Consider the following 21,711-nt stretch of genomic DNA (forward strand, 5'->3'; position numbering starts at 1 on the left):
ACCCAGGGGAAGAGCCTTCTCTGTGGCAGCCCCGACCCTCTGGAACCAGCTCCCCCCAGAGATTAAGATTGCTCCCACCCTTGCCTTTCGCAAATTTCTTAAAACCCACCTCTACTGTTAGGCATGGGGGAATTGAGACATCTCCCCCAGGTTTATATAGCTTTATGTATGGTATGCTTGTGTTGTATGTTTTTAAAATAATGGGATTTTAGATATTTTTTAAATATTAGATTTATTTATTATATACTATTTTATTGTTGTTGTGAGCCGCCCCGAGTCTGCAGAGAGGGGCGGCATACAAATCTAATAAATGAATGAATGAATGAATGAATGCTGTTATTCTCCAATCATAGTTTAATCCTCCAGTCATGGTTTGCTACACAATTGTTGCTTCTGCATTGCTATTCATTGAGGAGTTTTACAAAGGAACTGTCAGTAAAAATTTTGATATTTTTCATCCTGGCAGGGAGGAAATGTCTGTTACAAGAGCATGCATATACCATATTTTTTGGAAGCATGATAAGACACACTGGAGTATAAGACACACCTTAGTTTGGGGGTAAGAAAATAGAGAGAAAAATCTGCCTACCAGGCATTCATCTGGCCAGCATCCTTAGTCTGGTCAGCTTCAGCACATTATTTTATCCCCTAGTTAGGGCTTTAAAAAACCTTATTGAGAGAGTAACAATGAAAGAGCCAGGAAGCTGGGAAGACTGTTAGCACCTCGTTACTCCTTTAGGGAGTAAATATGTGTGTCTTATTCTCCAAAAAAATACGGTAAATATGCTTATGTCTCTTCTTCTGTCTGTGATGACTAAGTGCAGATTCTTGGTTAATAACAGTTGAATATTAGTATATGAAAAAACTAAATAAATTACATCTATGTATGGTACTGATGTTATTCCATTTCTGGAAACAAAATACTCATTCCATTGGCTTCCATATTCTGTAAGGTTACTGAATGTTTTGCTATTTAATGTTGACATTTATGGAGAACTTTAATCTGCCAATCTTTTAAATCACTTTACACTGAATTTCTTTCACATTAAGCTAACTATTATTTTTCTTTATTTTCAAGCAAAATGATTAATTTATCTCAACCAGATACAATTGATGAAAGGGCAATTAATAAGAAGAAGCTTACTGCATTCACTAGATCAGTAAGTAAACCATAGCCAAAATCTAATAGTCGAATGGCAATTAAGAATATGTACAAGGCAAATTGTAAACTGGATGATGTTTGGGAAGATGATTAAAATTTGATCGTAGCTTTCATTATAAAAATATATTACAAGATAATGCAAACTTGAAAATTTCTTGCACAAGCCGAAGATTGATACTAATATTTTGAAAGATTTAAAAGAATTTGGTTTGCTTAAAACTTCTGACTTGCAATATATCAAATTAAAATGTATTTTAATTTTACAGTTTGGGTATGATGTGTGAACAAAATCTGAAATTCCTAAATTATTAAAACTATTAGAAAAATGTTTTGGAAGTTTCTGAATATATAATTAATTTAAATCTACAAATGGTAACTTTGATATTGCTAAGTTACTAAAAGAATAAACAAAAATTAATAGCTGTATTAAAAAGGGTCTATGCTCTATCAGCTCTTTCAAAGGAAAAATAATATTATAGAATAATTTATTAAATGCTAACTTTCAGTGTTTCAAATATGCTGAAAACAGTTCAAATGTCATCTTATTTATGAAATACTTTCTTATTCTACATCTGTTTCTTTCTCTCTGACTTTTTTTCTTTTAGGAAAATCTAGATCTAGCACTAAATTCTGCATCAGCTATTGGCTGTACAGTAGTTAACATTGGATCACAAGATCTAATAGATGGAAAGCCACATTTGGTGTTAGGATTATTATGGCAAATTATTAAAGTTGGGCTTTTTTCTGACATAGAGATTTCCAGAAATGAAGGTGAGAATTTTAAACATTCATCAGGAATAATAAATTTTGTAGCTTAAGCATATTATTTTATTTGTTTTTCTTTTGAAGTTCCAGAATAATATTTATTGAAAATATTTTACAGCTCTCATTGGTTTACTAAGTGATGAAGAAGAATTGGAGCAATTAATGAAATTGTCTCCAGAAGAACTTCTGCTACGCTGGGTTAACTATCATTTGAATAATGCTGGATGGAAGAAAATAAGCAACTTTGGTCAAGACATTAAGGTATATTTCACTTAAACATGTAGTAAACAAAGCAATTATTACAATCTGAATTTTAAAAATAGAACTAATCAAAGTTTTCATAAATTATTCTGCTTTTGCATTTTTAGAAAAAGTATACTATTGAAATACTTTTTGAACTGTTGCCATACATTGCCAATTTATGAAAGACAATTTCTTAAATAAATAATGCTATGCTAATAAATGGCTTAGGAAATCATTCAGTCTTTACCAGGAGGGTAGGTATAGTGCTATTGGAACAAAGTGTATAACACTTGACTAACAGATAAGAAATTCCATGGTCTCAAAAAGCCATTTGTAACATTTATAGAAGAATAATAAGAAAAATATCATTTCTAGAATAAAAACTATGGAAGCAAATTAAGATTTAAAACATATAATAAAGAAATAACAAAAATAGATTGTATTTTTTTGCATTATATCATTAATCTTGTATGTAGTACAATTCCCAAAAGCTCTGGTATCCAGAGAAGTGGGACAGAACTTTGGAAACAACAGAGGAAAACAACTGAGCTTAGATATCTGTAGTTAGAGATTCGATTCATCTATAAATTGACCTTTAAGCTGAGGACTCCTGGTTCTGCAAAATATTGTGAGTCAGTAACACTGGATGTTGCTCTCCATCAAGGTCAGCTCTTTTTTTTACCACTGTTTATTATCCAGGCACCTTTTTACTGCTATAATTCTGTAGATAGATTCTGAGTATAATCCTATTCTATGTAGAATCTATACAGAATATGACAGCAGGCATATTAGTATCACAATTCCAGTCATTCTCATTTCAGCATAGATAAGTGTACATGAATATTTTTGTTTAAAATTTGCATTGTTCATTTCAGGACTCAAAAGCTTATTATCATCTTTTGAATCAAATTGCACCCAAAGGAGGCAACAATGGAGGAACAGCCATTGTCATAGATCTTTCAGGTTTTAATGTAAGTGTTCCATTAAACCTTTCAGATTATAAACACTGGCTAGGTTGGAGAACCAAATTATAGCATTTCTACTAAACATATCTAACAGATTTCTTGAATAGATAATTAAACAGTATGATTTTGAATGGATATTTAACAATACGTTATTTTTAAATCAATCCCTTAAAAAAATATGATTGCTTTGTATAATCTAACCAATTGTGTTAAAAAAATTGATAATCCAGCCATCTGATGTGATAGTTTAATAATGAGTCTTAATGAGGGATACTAATATGTTTCAAATATACAGTTGACAATTTATTTCAATTTATTTTTTCTCAAGTTTATATGGTAGAATCAGTTATGACTTTTTTAAACCATTATGTAGTCTTAGATTATACTGATTATTCAGATCTGATATAATCCGATTTCAAACTCTGAGATGGAAAAAAATCCAAAAAAAGTCAGTTAAGTCTGAGAAAAACATGGTTTAAATTATTCAAACATTATGCTTTGAATATGCTTCCATAAGTTTAGAGGCACCTGTTTTGAAACATTTGTAAAATCTTACTTAATGGTCCTGGATTTAATGTTGGATTTAAAAGGGCCTCCCAGATTGCAAATCTGATCCTTAATGGAAAATGTATATTTTTCAGAGCAGGCATTTTCCCCAAATCCTGAAGTCCACCTTCTGAATCAGTAGCAACTTCATCTTGTCTATGGGAAGTTTCTCTAACATTCCTAGTTGTTCTCTTAACAAGAAGAAAATGAGAAAATAAATTAGATACTTGTTAGTATTCTCAGTAAAACTCTTCTTGAAACATAACAGCAAAGTATGTTACCCTTTCCCCAATGATATAGGCTGCTTTTCTTTTTTCATAATATATTCTTAACTACTATATTGTGTTTGCCTAGTCCGAGTCTGATCTTAGAGATTTATTATTAGTTTGACTTCTATGCCACTCAATCCCTTGGGACTCAAGGCGGTTTACATTAATCTTCATACTAGATTAAGAACCCTCTGAGAATGTTATTTTGTGTTTAATGAAACCAATTGTTTCCTTTAGATCTTCTGGAGGAAATGTATGGTAGATTGCTATAAGTAGTCCAAAGCAGAGATTGTAAATGCAATCAGGAATCCTGCAAAAACAGGATTTTCTTTCCAAACAATTTCTGGTTTGCTTCTGCATCTAGAATTTTATGTCTAATGCAAAAATGGATCCATTATTTTATTTTAAGTTTGCAATTTATTTCCCCCCAGGAACCAAATGATGTGAGAAGGGCTGAATATATGCTTCAACAAGCAGATAAATTGGGTTGCAAACAGTTTGTGACGCCTACAGATGTGGTTGCAGGCAATCCTAAACTTAACACAGCTTTTGTTGCAAACCTGTTTAATACATATCCTGCCCTTCAGAAGCCTAAAAACAATTCTTATGATTTCAGTTTATTAGAGGGTAAGTAACTTTAATGCATACTAATTGAGATATTAGAGAAAGATATTTGGTTCTTTATTATTTCTTAATTTAAATAATCCAATGAGGGTATTGTTTGCTTGTTTATTTAATAGTGTACTTGCATGTTGCCGTTCCCTTAATGGCTTAGGGCAGCTTAGAGCAATACAATTAAAACAGCAACAGTTTAGTTAAAACAAATGCTAAACCAGATTAAAAGATTTGACTATTATTTGAGCTCCTTTCTAAATCCTAAAGAGAGGGAAGTGTTGCCAAATTCTAGCCAGCTGAGTTTTTAGACTGTCTTCAAAAATATCCCATACAGACTAATGCAATCTTTGGTTGTTAGTGTACAAGATTTTCTTCTTCACTTATGAACATGATTTGTCAACCAAAGTTGATAAAAGCATTTATTGATTTTATTAATGGTCCAGGATTTAATGTTGAATTTAAAAGGGTCTCCCAGATTGCAAATCTGATCCTTATTGGAAAATATATACTTTTCAGAGCAGGTATTTTCCCCAAATCCTGAAGTCCACCTTCTGAATCAGTAGCAACTTCATCTTGTCTATGGGAAGTTTCTCTAACATCAGGTCCCTGGTTGTTCTCTAATTTAAATAATTATATTGTTTCATTGAAAGTTTAGTTCACAGTATTTTCTCCAACTATGCTCAAGTCGTATAATTTTATATAAATTTTTGGGGGGTGGGGGGAACTATGCTGGTTTCCATTCAAAACTATGGGGTAAAATTGAAACACACACATCTATAAACCGCCCCGAGTCTGCCGAGATGGACGGCATACAAATCTAATAAATAAATAAAATAAATAAATAATTGCACAAGACAATTAAGAATGGAAAAGATTTTTCCAATACAGGTAGACCTCAACTTACAACTATTCTTTTAATGACCTTTGAAGTTACAATGGCACTAAAAAGTGACTTATCACTATTTTTACAATTGTAGCATCCCCATGATCATGTGATAAATATTTGAACACTTGGCAATTGACATATTTATTATGATAGTTGCAGTATTTGGGGCTCATGTGACTTTCTGACAACCAAAGTCGATGGGGAGGAGTTCCTATCACATCAAGATGTTGGATCTTAGACTGGGGTTTTTTAGGAATTAAGGATACCCAAATACTGAAATTAGGCTAGTGTTCATAATATTACATTTAATAACTTTCCAATCTTTCTTCGTAAAATGCAGATTTGACTTCTCCTACTGTAGGTACTGTATATAGTTGGAGACTTTTGGCTTGTAAAATTGTATTTTGAAATCTGTTTCCCCTTTCATTCTGTTGCTGTTATTAGTGCCCTCTTTGTTACTGTCCTGCTTTTGTGACATATTAGTGTGTTTCTTTTAATATGCCATTACTGTACACCTGAGAAAAAATATTAGTAATAGACATTTATTTTAAAGTGATATAAAATGCCAGATTAACTTTACTTGAATACATAATTCAATTCTTGGGAGTCATGATATGAAACCTCATAAATGTGAATGAAAAGATACAGTTGTCAAAAGTGAAACTTCCCTTCCCTAAATTTAATTATTTGTTCAAGGCATGTATCAGCTAGAAGGCTTTCAACAGCTTCCAATAGAATAAAAACAAGACAGTTTCCTGCTTCAGGCTTTTAAAAGAAAATTAGGGAGAAAAAACAAGACAAACATTAAAGAAGTAAACATAGTTCTTAAGTTATATACCAGTAGTAATTATCACAAGCAGTAGTAATAAAATTTATCTACGGTTGACCTATCCAGATTCCTACCGTAAGAGGTCAGTAAGGGGCGAGTACAAGTGCACTAGAGTGCCTTCCGTTCCCTGTCCTATTGCTCTCCTATATCTCCTATTCCTTTCTTCTATTCCTATATCTCTTCTTCTATTCTTTCACTGATATGTTCTATTACTATATCTTCTTTTCTATTATTTCTTAGATATATTTTACTATATCTCCTCTATAACCTTCATCATGTATTTTACTATGTGTATATAGATATACAGTATACCCACTAAAACCCTTATTGTGTATTGGACAAAATAAATAAATAAATAATAAGTTGCTAGTAGTGTTATAATTATGAACTGGAGTGGAAACATTTCAAAGATAGGACAGAATAATATGGCATTCTATACAGTAATCCCTCGCTACTTCACGGCTCATCTTTTGCGGATTTTCCACTTCACGGGTTTTCAAAGGGGGCCTAACTCCATTAAATCCATTAAAACTTTTAAATCCATTAAAAATTCATAAAATTCTTCTACAGTACTACTGCACTCTATTAATTTAAAGAAACTGGTAGGATATCACATGTAGTTCCAGCTGAGAAACATTATAGAATGACTGTTTAATGCAAAGGGTGGGTTTTAAAGGTCCAAATACTCCTTAAATACATTAAAAAAATCTTTCCTCTACTTCATGAAAATTCATTTTTCACGAGTGGTCTTGGAACGCATCCCCCGCAAAAAACGAGGGATCCCTGTATTCCTCTTGGGACAGCCTATTGAAATGGTTGCTGGATAATTCTTGAAGAACACAAGGGCTTTCCCTCACAGCTATGCTGATACCCATATCTGCAGTTCTTATCTTGGCAGAAATTTAAGTTTTTAAATTAAGAAATTTGTGCCATTCCATCGGATAAATCCCGCTTTGTACCGTTCTTAGTTTTACAGGCAGTTCTCAAAAACCAGAATTTTGGATTATAATTTCTATCACTAAGCAATTTATTTATTTATTTATTTTATTTATTTCTTAGATTTGTATGCCACCCCTATCCGTAGACTCGGGGCGGCTAACAACAATAATAAACAGCATGTAAAAAATCTAATGTTTAAAATAATTAAAAATCCCTTATTAAAGCCAAACATACACACAAACATACCATGCATAAATTGTATAGGCCTAGGGGGAAAAGGGTAGTTCAGTTCTCCCAAGCCTGACGACAGAGGTGGGTTTTGAGGAGCTTACGAAAGGCAAGGAGGGTGGGGGCAATTCTGATCTCCGGGGGGAGCTGGTTCCAGAGGGTCGGGGCTGCCACAGAGAAGGCTTTTCCCCTGGGTCCAGCCAGATGGCATTGTTTAGTTGACGAGACCCGAAGAAGACTGACTCTGTGGGACCTAACCGGTCGCTGGTATTCGTGCGGCAGAAGGCGGACCCGGATGTATTCTGGTCCGATGCCATGAAGGGCTTTAAAGGTCATAACCAACATTTTGAAGTGTGATATCACGTGATTATATTGTCTAGCAATAATCCTCTTAGTACCATTGCCATCATTAAACAAATTCTACCCAGTCCTTAAGCAAGGACCCACCCCAATCCAAACCATTGCTGGGGTGATACTTCCCAGCCCTGAGCATCAGTAAGCATGGGTAAGACTGCTTCCACTTGAACTGCCCCCAGCTCCCTATTTTCCCCACATCTCTATACTTTTTGGCCACCAGCACTCTGCTAACTCTGCTGCCCTGCATTCTACTGACCTTTCCATCCTCAGATGATCTTCACCATCTTATTTCTGCTGCTGCTGAGAAGAATGGCCATACCTTCTCAGCATTAGGAAGAAACAAATAGCAAATATCAACTGGGAGTGGCAGGGTGAGAAGAACACAGGTTACCAGGACCGATGGAGCAAGATTGTGAGGGCATCATGCGCAAGAAGCCTGGGAGGGTATAAGAGGGGAGTGCAAAAAAGGTGTTGTTCAGATCTGCAAGGGTGCCTCCCAGTACAAGCTCAGTGGGCTGGGAGAGGTACAGGTAGGCAATATGCCCCAGTGACTTGACTTTATGGGGAAGCCAGCAGGAAATATTTCAGGAAAGATGGTGATGACATGATTGTAGGATATTTGGCAAGCAGCTGTAAATGTGAACTGGTTGCCAATTACCCAACTTGACATCACGTGACAATGGGGTTGGTGGAATGGTTGGAATTCCAAGGACTGGTTGGAACGATCATTGGTTCAGTGCTGTCTTAACTTGGAAACATGACTGGCCATATAAGTCATAGTTTGAGGACTGACTGTAATTCCATTTTAGTTTTATTATGAAACTATTCAAATTAGATTAGAAATAATACAGTAAAAGATAGACAAAATGAATTGTATTTTCATCAACAATACTGAGAGCTACATGGATATAAAATCCAATGGACAAATATATCGTATCCTGAATAGTAGTCATGCTTAAGGAACACTGGGTTTATTTTCCTTGCAAAATGAATGTTAAAAGTTACTCCTAAAATTAAACATTCAGCATTTTTCTATTTTGAGAAACTGAAAAATAATCAGCATAATTGTTTGATCATATCCGTTTCTGATCTCTATGTATGCTACTGCTGCCCAGCATTGCAATTCAAGAAGAAAAATGCCACAAGGCATATTATTACCATGTTCCAGTTTGTGTTGATTATCTATTATTTATAACTATTCTCAAGAAGGTACCTATTAAACACTGAACAAAAATGAAAGGAATTATAATGATGGTAGGTAGTAATAAAGAAATTTAAGAAATTGATTTTAGAGTGGCATATTAAATATAACCTCTATTTTTCACTTTCACAGCTCTTACAGTCAGAATTGATTTTTTTCATCTTGCATGTTATTTTCTGCATTATTTTGCATGGTTTTAATTTTTACTGCGAACTTGCCAAATATACCCCTTAGCACCCCTTCTTTCTATATCTTGGAAGCATGTTAATCCACTCTGAAGTATTCAAAACATATTTCAATTACAGATTGAAATTTTTTGTTATTGCTGTGCTTTAAATATTTAGCATATCCTTTTAATGGATTTGTTTATTTTTCACCTATTTATATATATTTCCACTTTATTATAACATTCTCTCTTTCCTGCTTTGTAATACCATTATTCTTTTGGGGATTCAATAGATTTAAAAACAGACCAAAAATCAGAGTATAATTAAATTATTACCTTTCTATTGTAGGTGAAAGTAAGGAAGAGAAAACATTTAGAAACTGGATGAATTCATTGGGTGTAGCTCCTTATATTAATCACTTATACAGGTAAAAAAAAAACTTAAGTACTTTTTACCGAGCAAACCTTGCTCAGTTAAAATATGCTGAAGTATACTAATACTCTTAAGTGTTTTAGATTGTTCCTTTGTTTCAAGGTTTGACATAAAATTATATGTGGTAATGCAATAGTGCCAACTTCAATCACATTTCCCCCCAGTATACCTATTGCTGAATCATTTAAGTTTATTTGAATTAATGTTCCTTTTTTACCTGCATCCAAGGGCAAGGTTGTTCTATCTGGCTCAAAACTGTTGCCAGTTTGGGCAGTGTTATTTTATGATAATTTGAATATGTCCCTAAAAGGAGAATTTAACTGATGGCTGCAGTTCGGGTTTAGGAGCATTTTGCCTCCACCAGTTGGATGAAGCTCTTTCTTCCGTAGCAGCTGAGGCCTCTGAGGTCCCCTCCATCTCTACCATTCTGTATCAGTCTCCTGCTTGAGCTGGGGGTCAGTCTAGATGATCTCTGAGACCCCTTCCATCTGTATGATTCTGTAACAGTCTCCTGCATGAGAAGGGGGTCAGACTAGAACTGGTGTGTGTGTGTATGAAAGAGCAAACTCTCCCATTCTTTCCTTCCCAAAGTAGCATTTTGTTAGGACCGTTCTTATTGGATGGTGGCGAAGTGTCCCATGTGGCCAAAAGGCTATGGCTGAATGTGGATTTTTGTGACGAAAGGGCTGGGGCGAATAGCTAGGGGCCTTTTGGCGAGGGAGATAATGTAGCAGCCTATCAGCTGCTACGGAAGAAAGAGCTTCATCCAATTGGTGGAGGCAAAAAGTCCCATCCCCTGCAGTTCAAAGTAGATTTTTTTATAGACAGCTGTCAATCCTTGGAGCAATTTGAGAGCTTACATTGCATGTTCTTTCTGATCCACCTCTTGAATAAGTATTGTTTCAATACAGTAGAATTTTCTGAATGAAATAATAATTTCAGTTTATGATTATATTGCATTCAATTGGCCTCCCCCTAAATGTAATAGGTATACTTGGAACAGTTTACATCATGCAATAATACTGCTAACACCATCAAACATCCGCATCTACCTATCTCATGTTCCTGGGAAGGACTTGATAGGTGGATAAAAATGCCAAATCTAGTATAACCATCCGGCTGATCTCAACCAATCATAGTAATACTTTAACACAATTGTTGTGAGTTGTGAATGGTTTTAATAAAGAATTTAAATGGGAAATTTAGAAAATGTAGAAGCAGTGAAAATATGTTTAAAGAATAATTGTTTTGCTGTTAATTAGAAGAACCTTTTCCCCCCTCATCTTGCCAGTGACCTTGGTGATGGTTTAGTAATCTTTCAACTCTATGAAATGATCCGTGTAGCTGTAGAATGGAGTCATGTCAACAAACCACCATATCCTGCACTTGGGGGTAATATGAAAAAGGTTTGTTAATATTTCTGTGTTAGGAACTGTGCTGCCTTCATAATCACTACTAATTTCTATTCATCTATGTCAGTTACAAACAAATAGGGTAGAGATAGTAGTATATATGTAAATTAATATCACTGATAATTTTTTATGATTCTATTTGTGATTAACAAAGCCAAGTAGAAATTTGTAACAGAATTTTGAAACTAAACACTGAAGTAACTTCCATGGTACTATTTGTCTAATGTTGAAGCATTGACATACAAACAATAGACTATCACCACCACTAATAACATGGATATCAGCAAAAGCAGTGTACAGTAGAGACATATTTAGTGATACACCATCAGATGGCTGACTGATAAGAGATCTCAGAATATAATATATATAGACATAAATAAGATTTAAAAAGGGCAGAAACTTAAGTTACTCTTTGATCAATAACAAAGTATTTTATATATTGTCCACATACTGTGCTAGAATTTTCTTTACTGTAGTAGCATATCAGTGCAAATATATATGTATGTATGTATGCATGCATGCATGCATGCGTGTGTGTGTGTGTATGTGTGTGTGTGTATATATATATATATATATATGACGGTCTTGATATATTCGGGTTTCTTCCCGTGTAGGATTTGGAAATTTCTGGTGACATTTCGACAAGGTCTCACTCGTCATCTTCAGGCTGGTGTTTCTGTCCTTGTTCTCAGGACAGAAACACCAGCCTGAAGATGACGAGTGAGACCTCGTGGAAACATCGCCAGAAATTTCCAAATCCTACACAGGAAGAAACCCGAATATACCAAGACCGTCATACCTGTATCCGTGAAAATCTACGAAAACACATATATATATATATATATATATATATATATATATATATATATATATATATATATTTGTTTTCGTAAATTTTCACGGGTATATGTATGTAGATTGTTCTGAGTTCGGGTTTTGCCCTGTGTAATGTTTTGCATGTCTATGCGACGTTTCGGTAAAATCACATTTACCATCATCAGGCTGGAGTTCCAATCTCTGTGTTTTTGCAAAAACACAGAGATTGGAACTCCAGCCTGATGATGGTAAATGTGATTTTACCGAAACGTCGCATAGACATGCAAAACATTACACAGGGCAAAACCCGAACTCAGAACAATCTACATATATATATATATATATATATATATGTCACATGTTTAAGCTGAATTTGAAAATTAAGGGAGACTAGGATAGATCTATTTCGGCCTTATTTTGGCCTCATCAGCTAGCCATACCCACTGGGACTTGAACCTGCAACCTTTGCCTTGTAAGGCAGAGAATTATCCTCTAGGCTACAGTATCCAATCCCTTCAGCTCTGTACCAGGGAAGGGTTACATTTTGTGTCGAATCATATATTTATTTATTTATTTATTTATTTATTTATTTATTTATTTATTTATTTATTTATTTATTTATTTATTTATTTATAGGTACATGCAAACCAGAGCTCTGGCAACTTTTCCACTATTTCATAATCATATAAAAATTTTGTAGGAAAGTTAATGAGCAGTTGTCAATTATACATATTCATCGCCAGTTTTTAACATCTTACTTAATAACATTACATGCCAAATTTATTTTTAATAGAATACCTTTGGGAAGGAAATAATTTTTATGCATTCCGTAAAAGAAACATGCCTTGACTTTAATTTGGATTTTTGAGACATAACAAATGTGAAGCAGAATTGCAAAACAAAATATAACAACTTAATCTAAAGAATTAATTACAAACTAAATGCTAATGTCTTTATATACGCTTATATATCTGCTTTTTAATTTTTTTGATAATAACTGTGATTTATATCTATAATCAAATCATTTTAGATTGAAAATTGTAACTATGCAGTAGAATTGGGAAAGACAAATGCCAGATTTTCATTGGTTGGAATTGGTGGAAAAGATCTGAATGAAGGCAACCCAACTTTGACCTTGGCACTAGTCTGGCAATTAATGAGAAGGTGAGCCTTTCTTACATCTCACAAAATCCAATGGCTTTAAAAATTAAGTAGGTTATATTTGTATCTGACCTATACTATATTTATAAGTAACTCAAAGTAGTGAACATACCTAATATTCCTTCCTCTGCTTATTTTTCCCCACAAAAAACATAACAAAACATTTTTATGAGGTAGTTTGGGTTGAGAAAGCATGATTAGCCCAAACTCCCTCAGAAGGCTTTCATGCCTAAAGCAGGACTAGAACTCGCAGTTTCCTGGTTACTATCTGGTCAGGTCCCACAAAGTTGGCCTTCTTCAGGTCCCGTCAACCAGACTATGTTGCTTGGCGAGGCCTAGGGGAAGAGCCTTCTCTGAAGGGGCTCCAGCCCTCTGGAATCAGCTCGCCTCAGAGATTCACACTGCCCGCACCCTCTCGCCTTCCACAAGAGTCTTATGACTCATCTAATTAGACCCCAACACCCTGGCCGACGAATGAAATGTATATTTGTTTTGTGAATGGCAATGATTGGTTTTAATATTATTGGGATTTTTAGAGTAACCATTAGACAAAAATAGTTCAAACTTTTTCCGTAAGAGTTCTTAACATATTCAACCAGCAGTTTAAAATCCAGAAAACAACTCTATATTTTTTTATCTTTTATAATACGCCTTTTTCAAAATGTACAGTAATTCTGTGTTTCATTGCTGTGCATGTCTGCCCTGTTATAAAGGACATATATGTCTGTAAAAACTGTTGCAACCTAGAATACCATACATCACACATATACTGCTAAAAAATCTCATATTGGTTGCATTTTTTGTAACCTTCAATTGGGCAAAATGGTACATCATAGGGCAACAGTGAACTTCCAGGCCCACTTACACTACAAGACTTTGATTTCCATCTTTCTCTATACTTCCTTCTGCCAATCAGAACAGGAATCCTTCATCATTCCACGCAATTTTGAGTTTGCTTCTGCACGTTAGCATCTCCCACAAGACCAGGGGATGCTGCAACAGTTGTAAGTGTAAGGACCAGTTGTAAATCACTTTTTAGCATGATTGTAACTTTGAATGAATATTAAATAAATGGTCATAAATCAAGGAATACCTCGCTAGTTAAATGATGTTTTCCCTATTTTCTCACTCCACGGTTCCTCATAATTTTGTTCCCTGTCTGCTACTAAGGATCCTGTAACCCTTCCACTCAATTCCCCAACAAAATATTTTAATTATCAAAATAGGCCCACTCTCTTGGTTAAAAAAATTCTAAATTCCTGTACTGTTGAACATGTAAAACAATACTGGAAAATTCAGGACAACTTTAGTGTTTCTTACCAGTTACTGTCTGTTGCAGATATACTTTGAATGTACTATCAGACCTTGGAGAAGGGGAGAAAATAAATGATGAAACTATCATTAAATGGGTGAATCAAACTCTTGCAAATGCAAAGAAGACAACATCAATATCTAGCTTCAAGGTAATAAAAGACTATCAAATAAAAAGAATATTATACAATAGAGGACATTTCGGTGGGAATGAATTTATATCAAATTCAACACTTTATAAAAATGCTTAAAATATTAGATTTTAAATATGTAAAAACAGATTTTGGATAACAATTGTCACGGAACATAATTATTTCTATTTTTCTGTAGAACTAGAATGAAAAATACTTTGTGGAAAGAATTAGGATTATACTTGATGATTAAAAACAGGAAGAACCTTCTATCAAAGAGTGAAAATTTGTACCTAGGTTGCATTTGTTGTTTGCAATTTGCAAATACTCAAATACAGTATAAGGCAGCTTATGCATCATAAAAGTATTAAAAGTACACAAAAGTGTTCTTCAGAGAAAAGCATTTTAATCATAATTTTTTGAGAACACCCAATCTATATCAACAACTTTGTAAAAATATCCACAAATCTTTGTTTACCAACTAAATATTTTACAGATCCTTGAATTTTCTATATTGTCAACAATATTCTTTTCACGTCTGTTACTTCAGTTCAATTTTTACTTCCATCCACACAGTATTTTAAAGAATATACTCATGGCAACACCAGAAATACTGTAACAATAGTTTTATGACAAATTAGCCAAAATGTTTTTCAGAAAGGGGGAACAATGAGGCGGTGGGAGAAGGTTAAAAATTATATATTAACAATATCAGCAAGCGATGCAAATGTAAGAAATAAAATTCAATGACTTTATAATGAATGAACAATGTAACCCAGAGATGAAGCAAATGAAGGATACAAAATTGAATCTTCCCTGGTGAAGGGAATCTTTATTTTTTTGTCTGGTGATGGTACACTTTTATGTTTTATGCTTTTGTTTTGTCAGCTCTTATGTATAAGAGATACATTTAAGAAAAATAGGAATAGCAAGAGTTACAACAGGCCAACGTGATCTACAATTAGGACTAAAATTATATATCCAATCAGTGAATTAAGAAACATCAACTTAGTAGCTCAAAGGGAATAATAAAACACTGCTTTCAGATAATATTCAGTGTTCAGGGTGGAACTTAAAAAAGATGAGCCAATCTTGAAACCATAGCTTTAATCTCCTGGGTAAGAAAAGCATGGTGAAACTCTTAAAGCTAATTACATCATTCTAGGGCACCTCCTGCTGATAACTTGATGTCATGGATAAGAATGTTCATCCGCTTGAGCTGTTAAAAGGATGCTGAGTATAGCAGTACCACCTGCTATTTTAAGACAGAAGAAGTACATCTCAGAATCCCAGGAACAAGATATACTGGTCAAAAAGATAAAGGGAACACTTAAACAACAAAATATAACTCCAAGTAAACACTGATTGAAAATCAATTTCATTTTGTTGTCAGCACATTCAACTTTGTACACTGGTTGGGAAACACTGCTTTAGATATTGCATAACTGTTGAAAAGAAAACAGACAAAATTATAAAGAGATTCGAGAAAGAAGAAGAGTACTACACTAATACTAATACTAATACTAATATTTTGCAAGGTTGTCCTATTTGCATATGTAACAGCAGTACTTAGAGCATAGAACATGTTATTCTAAAGTTGGAAGGGATCTTGGAGGTCTTCTAATCCAACCCCCTGTTCTAACATGAAATCCTATACCAGTGATGGCTAACCCTTTTGTTGTGTGCCAAAAATGTGCACGCATGCAGACACTCATAATGCAATGCTCCTGTCCCTGTGCATGCACACGTGACCCCACACACACCCACATGTGCCTCGGGTTCCTGTGCATGCACCATGCCCCTCCATGCCGTTTTTCACCTGGAAAGCCGCCTGCAACCTGGAACCCAAAACACAGCAGCTGGCTACTTCCAACCAGTTCCTCCTCTGCCTGCCTTGCCGCCACCATCAGGAAAAACCCTAAAGCTGCACTTCCCAGGATACACGTTGGAGGCCATTTGTGCTGGCAAAGTGGCACTGCCTCTTTGCCGGTGCCGCTGCCTTTTTGCACCTCTACCACCTCCTGCCAGCCTCGCTGTTAAACCTCAGGGTTTGCTTTATCAGGGCTGGGAGAAAGGTCCTGCTGGTGGAATGTCTGTGGTGCCAACAATTGCAGATATGCTCTGGAGAAGCCTCCCAGCCTGGTTATGTAGGCAAGCTCTGCGCCCCGCTGGCACAGGCCATGCTGGAAATTGTCCGACCTGCTCTGTGGGGCTGCACAACATCCCATGTGCACAATTGAGTGTCGGGCATCCCGTTTTCTTCTGCTGGCTGCCATCATGCACACAATTGATTGGCATTCCAATGGAGCTTCTATGGAATGTGGCTGCAGTTGCTGGCGACATGGACATTCCCACCACCACCAGGACATTTCTCCGCCCTGGTAAGGTAAACCCCAATGTTTGACAGCGAGGCTGTCAGGAGGAGTAGGAGGCTTTGCCAGCACAAATGGCCTCCAATATGGATCCTGGGCAGCACAGCTTCGGGGCCTTTCCTGACGGCAATGTGGCAGATAGGCAGGTGCAGGGGAGCAACTGACAGCAGTGCTCCTGGCTGGCAAGGGGATGGATATCCTGGGGCTGCATGTGGGTGTCGATGGCATGGCTGGTGTGCATGCGCACTAAGAGGAGCTGCCCATTTGGCACGCACGCTTGGAAATTTATTTATTTATTCATTCATTCATTCATTGGTTTGATTTGATTTGATTTGATTTGTATGCCGCCCTTCTCTGAGCAACTTCGGGTCTTCGGAGAACTCCGGGTCTTCGGAGAGCGGCAGCATACAAATCTAAATAATAATAATAACAACAACAACAAACAACAACAGTAATAACAATAACAACAACAACGGGATGGCGCAGCAGGTAGAGTGCTGTACTGCAGGCCACTGAAGCTGACTGTAGATCTGAAGGTCAGCGGTTCAAATCTCATCACCAGCTGAAGGTTGACTCAGCCTTCCATCCTTCCGAGCTGGGTAAAATGAGGACCCGGATTGTGGGGGCAATAGCCTAGCTCTGTTAAAAAGTGCAATTGCTAACATGTTGTAAGCCGCCCTGAGTCTAAGGAGAAGGGTGGCATAAAAATCAAATGAATGAATGAATGAATGAATGAACGAACTTCCGGTTTCCATTGCACATGTGTGTGCCAGCCAGTCTTCTGATTACTGGCGCGTGTGCATGCACGAAGATCAGTTGGCTGGCTGATCTTCCAGTTTCTGGCACTGTCACATGCACAAAGGCCAGCTGATCATCACGCATGCATGCCAGTAACTAGAAGTCTAGCTGGCCGATGCTCATGTGTGTGCTGGAAACCTGGAACAGGAATGGCTAATGCCACGCATGTCAGGCGACATTGCTCTTTGTGCCATTTATGGGTTCACCATCACGGTCCTATACCATGAATATTCTTGGTTTAACCAAATTGCATTCTGAGCATCAGAGCCACTACTTTTAGATCTGCACAGATATTGTGGAATACTGGATTTAACACTTTCATATTTTTATATGTTTCATGCAGTAGGGGGTTCTAAAACCCTTTACTACCAGTTTGCGTGTATGCTGGTGCGATGCTTCTGTGTATGTGCAAAAGCATCCTGGGTGGGTGGGCAGAGCCAGTCTGAACAGGGAACAACCCATCGCTGGTTTCATGTATGCAGCATAGCCAACAGGAACTGAAGGGTGTACGTTTTCATTGTGTAAAAAAAAGATTTCTATAAAACGGTACATGGTAAGTTAATTAGGAGCCAAAAATCTATAAGGTACACTTTTGTTCAGGAAACAAAATCTCTGAGGTCCAATGAAACATGTCAGGAGCTTTTGTTTGATGTATCATGGACAATAACTTGATAAAAGGGAAAAGGATATGGCAAACCAAATTAAAGATCACAAGCTATGATGACTGAAAATAATTGATTATTTATAACTAATAATACTTTAATGTATTTTATTTCAGGACCAATCTATAAGCACTAGTTTGCCAATATTAGATTTAATAGATGCTATTGCACCAAAAGCAGTCCGCTCAGAAATGGTCAAGAGAGAAGATCTAACACCAGCAGACAAGCTAAATAATGCTAAGTAAGTCCTTGCGCATATTTCAGAAGACTATCCTGTGGAATGAAAACAACAAACAATCCTTTAAAGTGCCATAGTTTATAGAAGTATGACATTTTAAAGAATAGTGTTTTAGTTTGGGCTAAAGCTGCCTTTGTTAAGTTTCAAATGGGAGAAATATACAAATCATTCTAAATCTTTCAACTGTTATGATTATTGATGTTACAGTAGTGATAGTAATTAAATTTATTATGCTTGTCCAGTCTAAAAGGATCTAGGCTGTTTACAACATATTAATATATGTTAAAACATATTAACAAAATATATTAATAATAAAATAATTAAACACATGACAACAACACAATATGTCCCAGTCAAAAAACAGCCAGGTGTTTTGTTGAGAGGCTCCGCAAAAAAATTAAAGCTAAGGTTGGGGATATTTCATGCATCTAACAAAGTATATTAAAGCTGGGAAACATATATCATCCTACTTCTTCACTGAATAACCCTCTTTGGAAAAAGATTTGCATTAAACACAATGATGCAATATTCTTTACTTCTGCAAAGAATAGAACCCCATCAATGGACTACATGCAGCATGACATTAGATTTTGCCATAAATCAAATAGTATTTAATGGGTAGATTTAGAATTAATCACATTTTAGTATGAATGTAATTACAATGAGTTACACTGAAGATGTTCTACACTGATCTCAGTCCACTAAAGCGATAACATGTTTTTGCAGATTTATGTGGAAGCCTGAAAAAATAAATATGCATGCTTTAGGAGTCTTCACAAGAGGACTGAAACACATTTTAAAAATCATTTTGAAATGTCTACACCCATAATCTACAATACAATGCTAATTGAGTTTGTTTATTTGTGTTAGAAGCATCACAATTAAACTAAAGCATACTATATGATATTAAAATATAAACACAAAATTTAAAATATAAAAATTGAGGTGGCCTAGGTTTATTACTTATAGTTAGTATGTTAATTAAATTTTATTAAAACAGTTAAAATCTCTGTTACATCCAAGACAGACAAAAAGGACCAGGTGGAATTCAATACAAAATACTGTATTGACTTTCTAGTAAACTACAGGAATACATACTTTTACAGCATTTTATTTCTCTTTTGCATTTTAAACTGTGCTATGTTTTGGGAAATTTATATTTGATATTTTACATTATGCTTTAGATATTGCATAACTGTTGAAAAGAAAACAGACAAAAATAGTTTAAAACATTAATGCATATTTATGACTGTAAATTATTTGTAGTTTGGTGGAAAGAATGCACTGCAGTCAAATTTTGTTACAAATACATCTTTTTTAAAAATACAGCTATATTGTTCGTAGCTCTTTTGAAAAGTTAGTCCTGAGAGACAGGGAACCATCTGGAATGGGATATAGTTTGTAGATTGCAAGAGATTATGACTGGAGAAAAGAGTGAAGAATAATTGTTCAATTAGCAAAGACAAAAGTTACTAAGGAATCATCATTGGGTATACTTCCAATGCAAATAATGCTAAATGAATATTTTTCCCCTTTTTCTTTCCAAGGTATGCTATTTCTATTGCTCGAAAAATTGGGGCTTGTATATATGCCTTACCAGATGACTTGGTAGAAGTGAAGCCAAAAATGGTCATGACAGTGTTTGCATGTTTAATGGCAAGAGGATTAAACAAAACAAAATAAAGAACAGTTTCTTTTCTTTTTCTGCCATGATAAACGCATTGAATGCCTCATTGTTTACAGACTAATATAAAGCAGATAGTTTATATATATATATAAATGTGGGAAGTAAATATAGATTATTTAAAATGATTTCTTTTTTAGTTATCACTTGAAATGTGTATTACATCAGTATGCGAGCTAACTCTGCTACCATGATGCAATAATTGTAATTAACATTATTATGTTCAACATCTTTTTAAAGCTGTATATGATTTTTTTCTCAGCACAAAGATTACCAAGATTATAAAGTGCTATTTTAGGAAATACTGTGAAGTAAAAAAAATTGATTGATGAGATACATTTCAATTGTTGCTAGCAAATTTCTCTTGCTATGGTTATAAAATAAGAAGACAATGTTTTCAATAAAAGAGAATATATGAAACTCAGGGTTGAATTGTAGAGTCATTGGTGCTCTTTTCTTTGGTTCTTTGTAGACATTTCATTACCTGACTAGGTAACATCATTAGCACTATTAAGTATAGACTTTATTCACTGTTTATATATACCGTTTATATATCCTGCCAATGTCAGGGGAAGTGTGTTTTCTCCTTAGTAGTTCCTGGATATCCTTATCAACAGAGAAATAATAACAGTCACTGAATTTAAACATGCCTGTGATAAATATATATCCACACTAAGATAAAATACAGGAAATAGTATAAGGGCAGTCAAGATGGACCAGGAGGTCTTTTTCTGCCATCAGTCTTCTATGTTTCTATCCTTCTTCTGCAGTGGGAGATAATGGAGATTTTGCATAGTCTTCCCCCAAGAGTGGGGAGGGAATGGGGATTTTGCAGTATCTTTCCCCTACCACACCCGTCAAGCCATGCCCACAGAATCAGTAGTAAAGAATATTAATCACTGGTAGAAAGGTAGCATTGCTCTCATTTTATACACCAGCATCTTGCCTTGTTGGTGAGAAGATTATCAATGATTCCTTGATTGGGCTGTTGTTTACTATTACCTTACCTGTCTGAGTTGACTTCTTGATTGTTGGTCTACCATTAATCTTGGTGTTATTCGCTGGTCACCTGGGTGTGGATCAAATTCCGTTAACAAGGTCATGCAAGAAGACATTTATAATGGGTCCAGTGTAGTAACTTTTGTTAATTAAATTATACACTGTTTTATATTTCAATTTCTCAGAAAAAAAGAATCTATAGAGAGTATGACAGACAGTATGTTAGTTATCTTTATGAAGCAGTCAGGGATGTGACAAAGTGAAGATATTTTGATATAGCAAAAGAATTTTGGTGCATTCTCATAGCTGTGCTTATATGCCTCTATTATACATTAGATGCAGGATTGTACTGTTAATCAACTAATTAAGTATTGGGAATTTTTTTAAAAAAATTCATTATACTGATAACTAAAATTTATTACTTGTGCTTCTTCTGTATTACAATGTACATTTTATTAAAAAAACAAAAATATTATAAAAATCAAACTTTTAGAATCAAAATAATTAAAACATGTTAGTAAGT

General features: G+C 35.1%; 1 protein-coding gene across 2 annotated transcripts in view; it reads left to right on the plus strand.

Moving 5' to 3' along the window:
- Positions 1-20,609, plus strand: part of PLS1 (plastin 1) — a 58,469-nt gene extending 37,860 nt beyond the window's left edge. For both annotated transcript variants that reach the window (XM_070753358.1, XM_070753359.1), the window contains 11 exons: positions 1,079-1,160; positions 1,768-1,933; positions 2,046-2,188; positions 3,046-3,141; positions 4,382-4,577; positions 9,521-9,599; positions 10,896-11,010; positions 12,863-12,996; positions 14,333-14,456; positions 18,384-18,508; positions 20,053-20,609. In XM_070753358.1, the coding sequence (XP_070609459.1) occupies positions 1,079-1,160; positions 1,768-1,933; positions 2,046-2,188; positions 3,046-3,141; positions 4,382-4,577; positions 9,521-9,599; positions 10,896-11,010; positions 12,863-12,996; positions 14,333-14,456; positions 18,384-18,508; positions 20,053-20,188 (1,396 nt within the window). In that variant the 3' untranslated portion in view covers positions 20,189-20,609. The remainder of the gene's footprint in view (positions 1-1,078; positions 1,161-1,767; positions 1,934-2,045; positions 2,189-3,045; positions 3,142-4,381; positions 4,578-9,520; positions 9,600-10,895; positions 11,011-12,862; positions 12,997-14,332; positions 14,457-18,383; positions 18,509-20,052) is intronic.
- Positions 20,610-21,711: the final 1,102 nt, after the last annotated feature.

This window comes from Erythrolamprus reginae, chromosome 5 (genome assembly GCF_031021105.1).
Source record: "Erythrolamprus reginae isolate rEryReg1 chromosome 5, rEryReg1.hap1, whole genome shotgun sequence".
Lineage (NCBI taxonomy): Eukaryota > Metazoa > Chordata > Lepidosauria > Squamata > Dipsadidae > Erythrolamprus > Erythrolamprus reginae.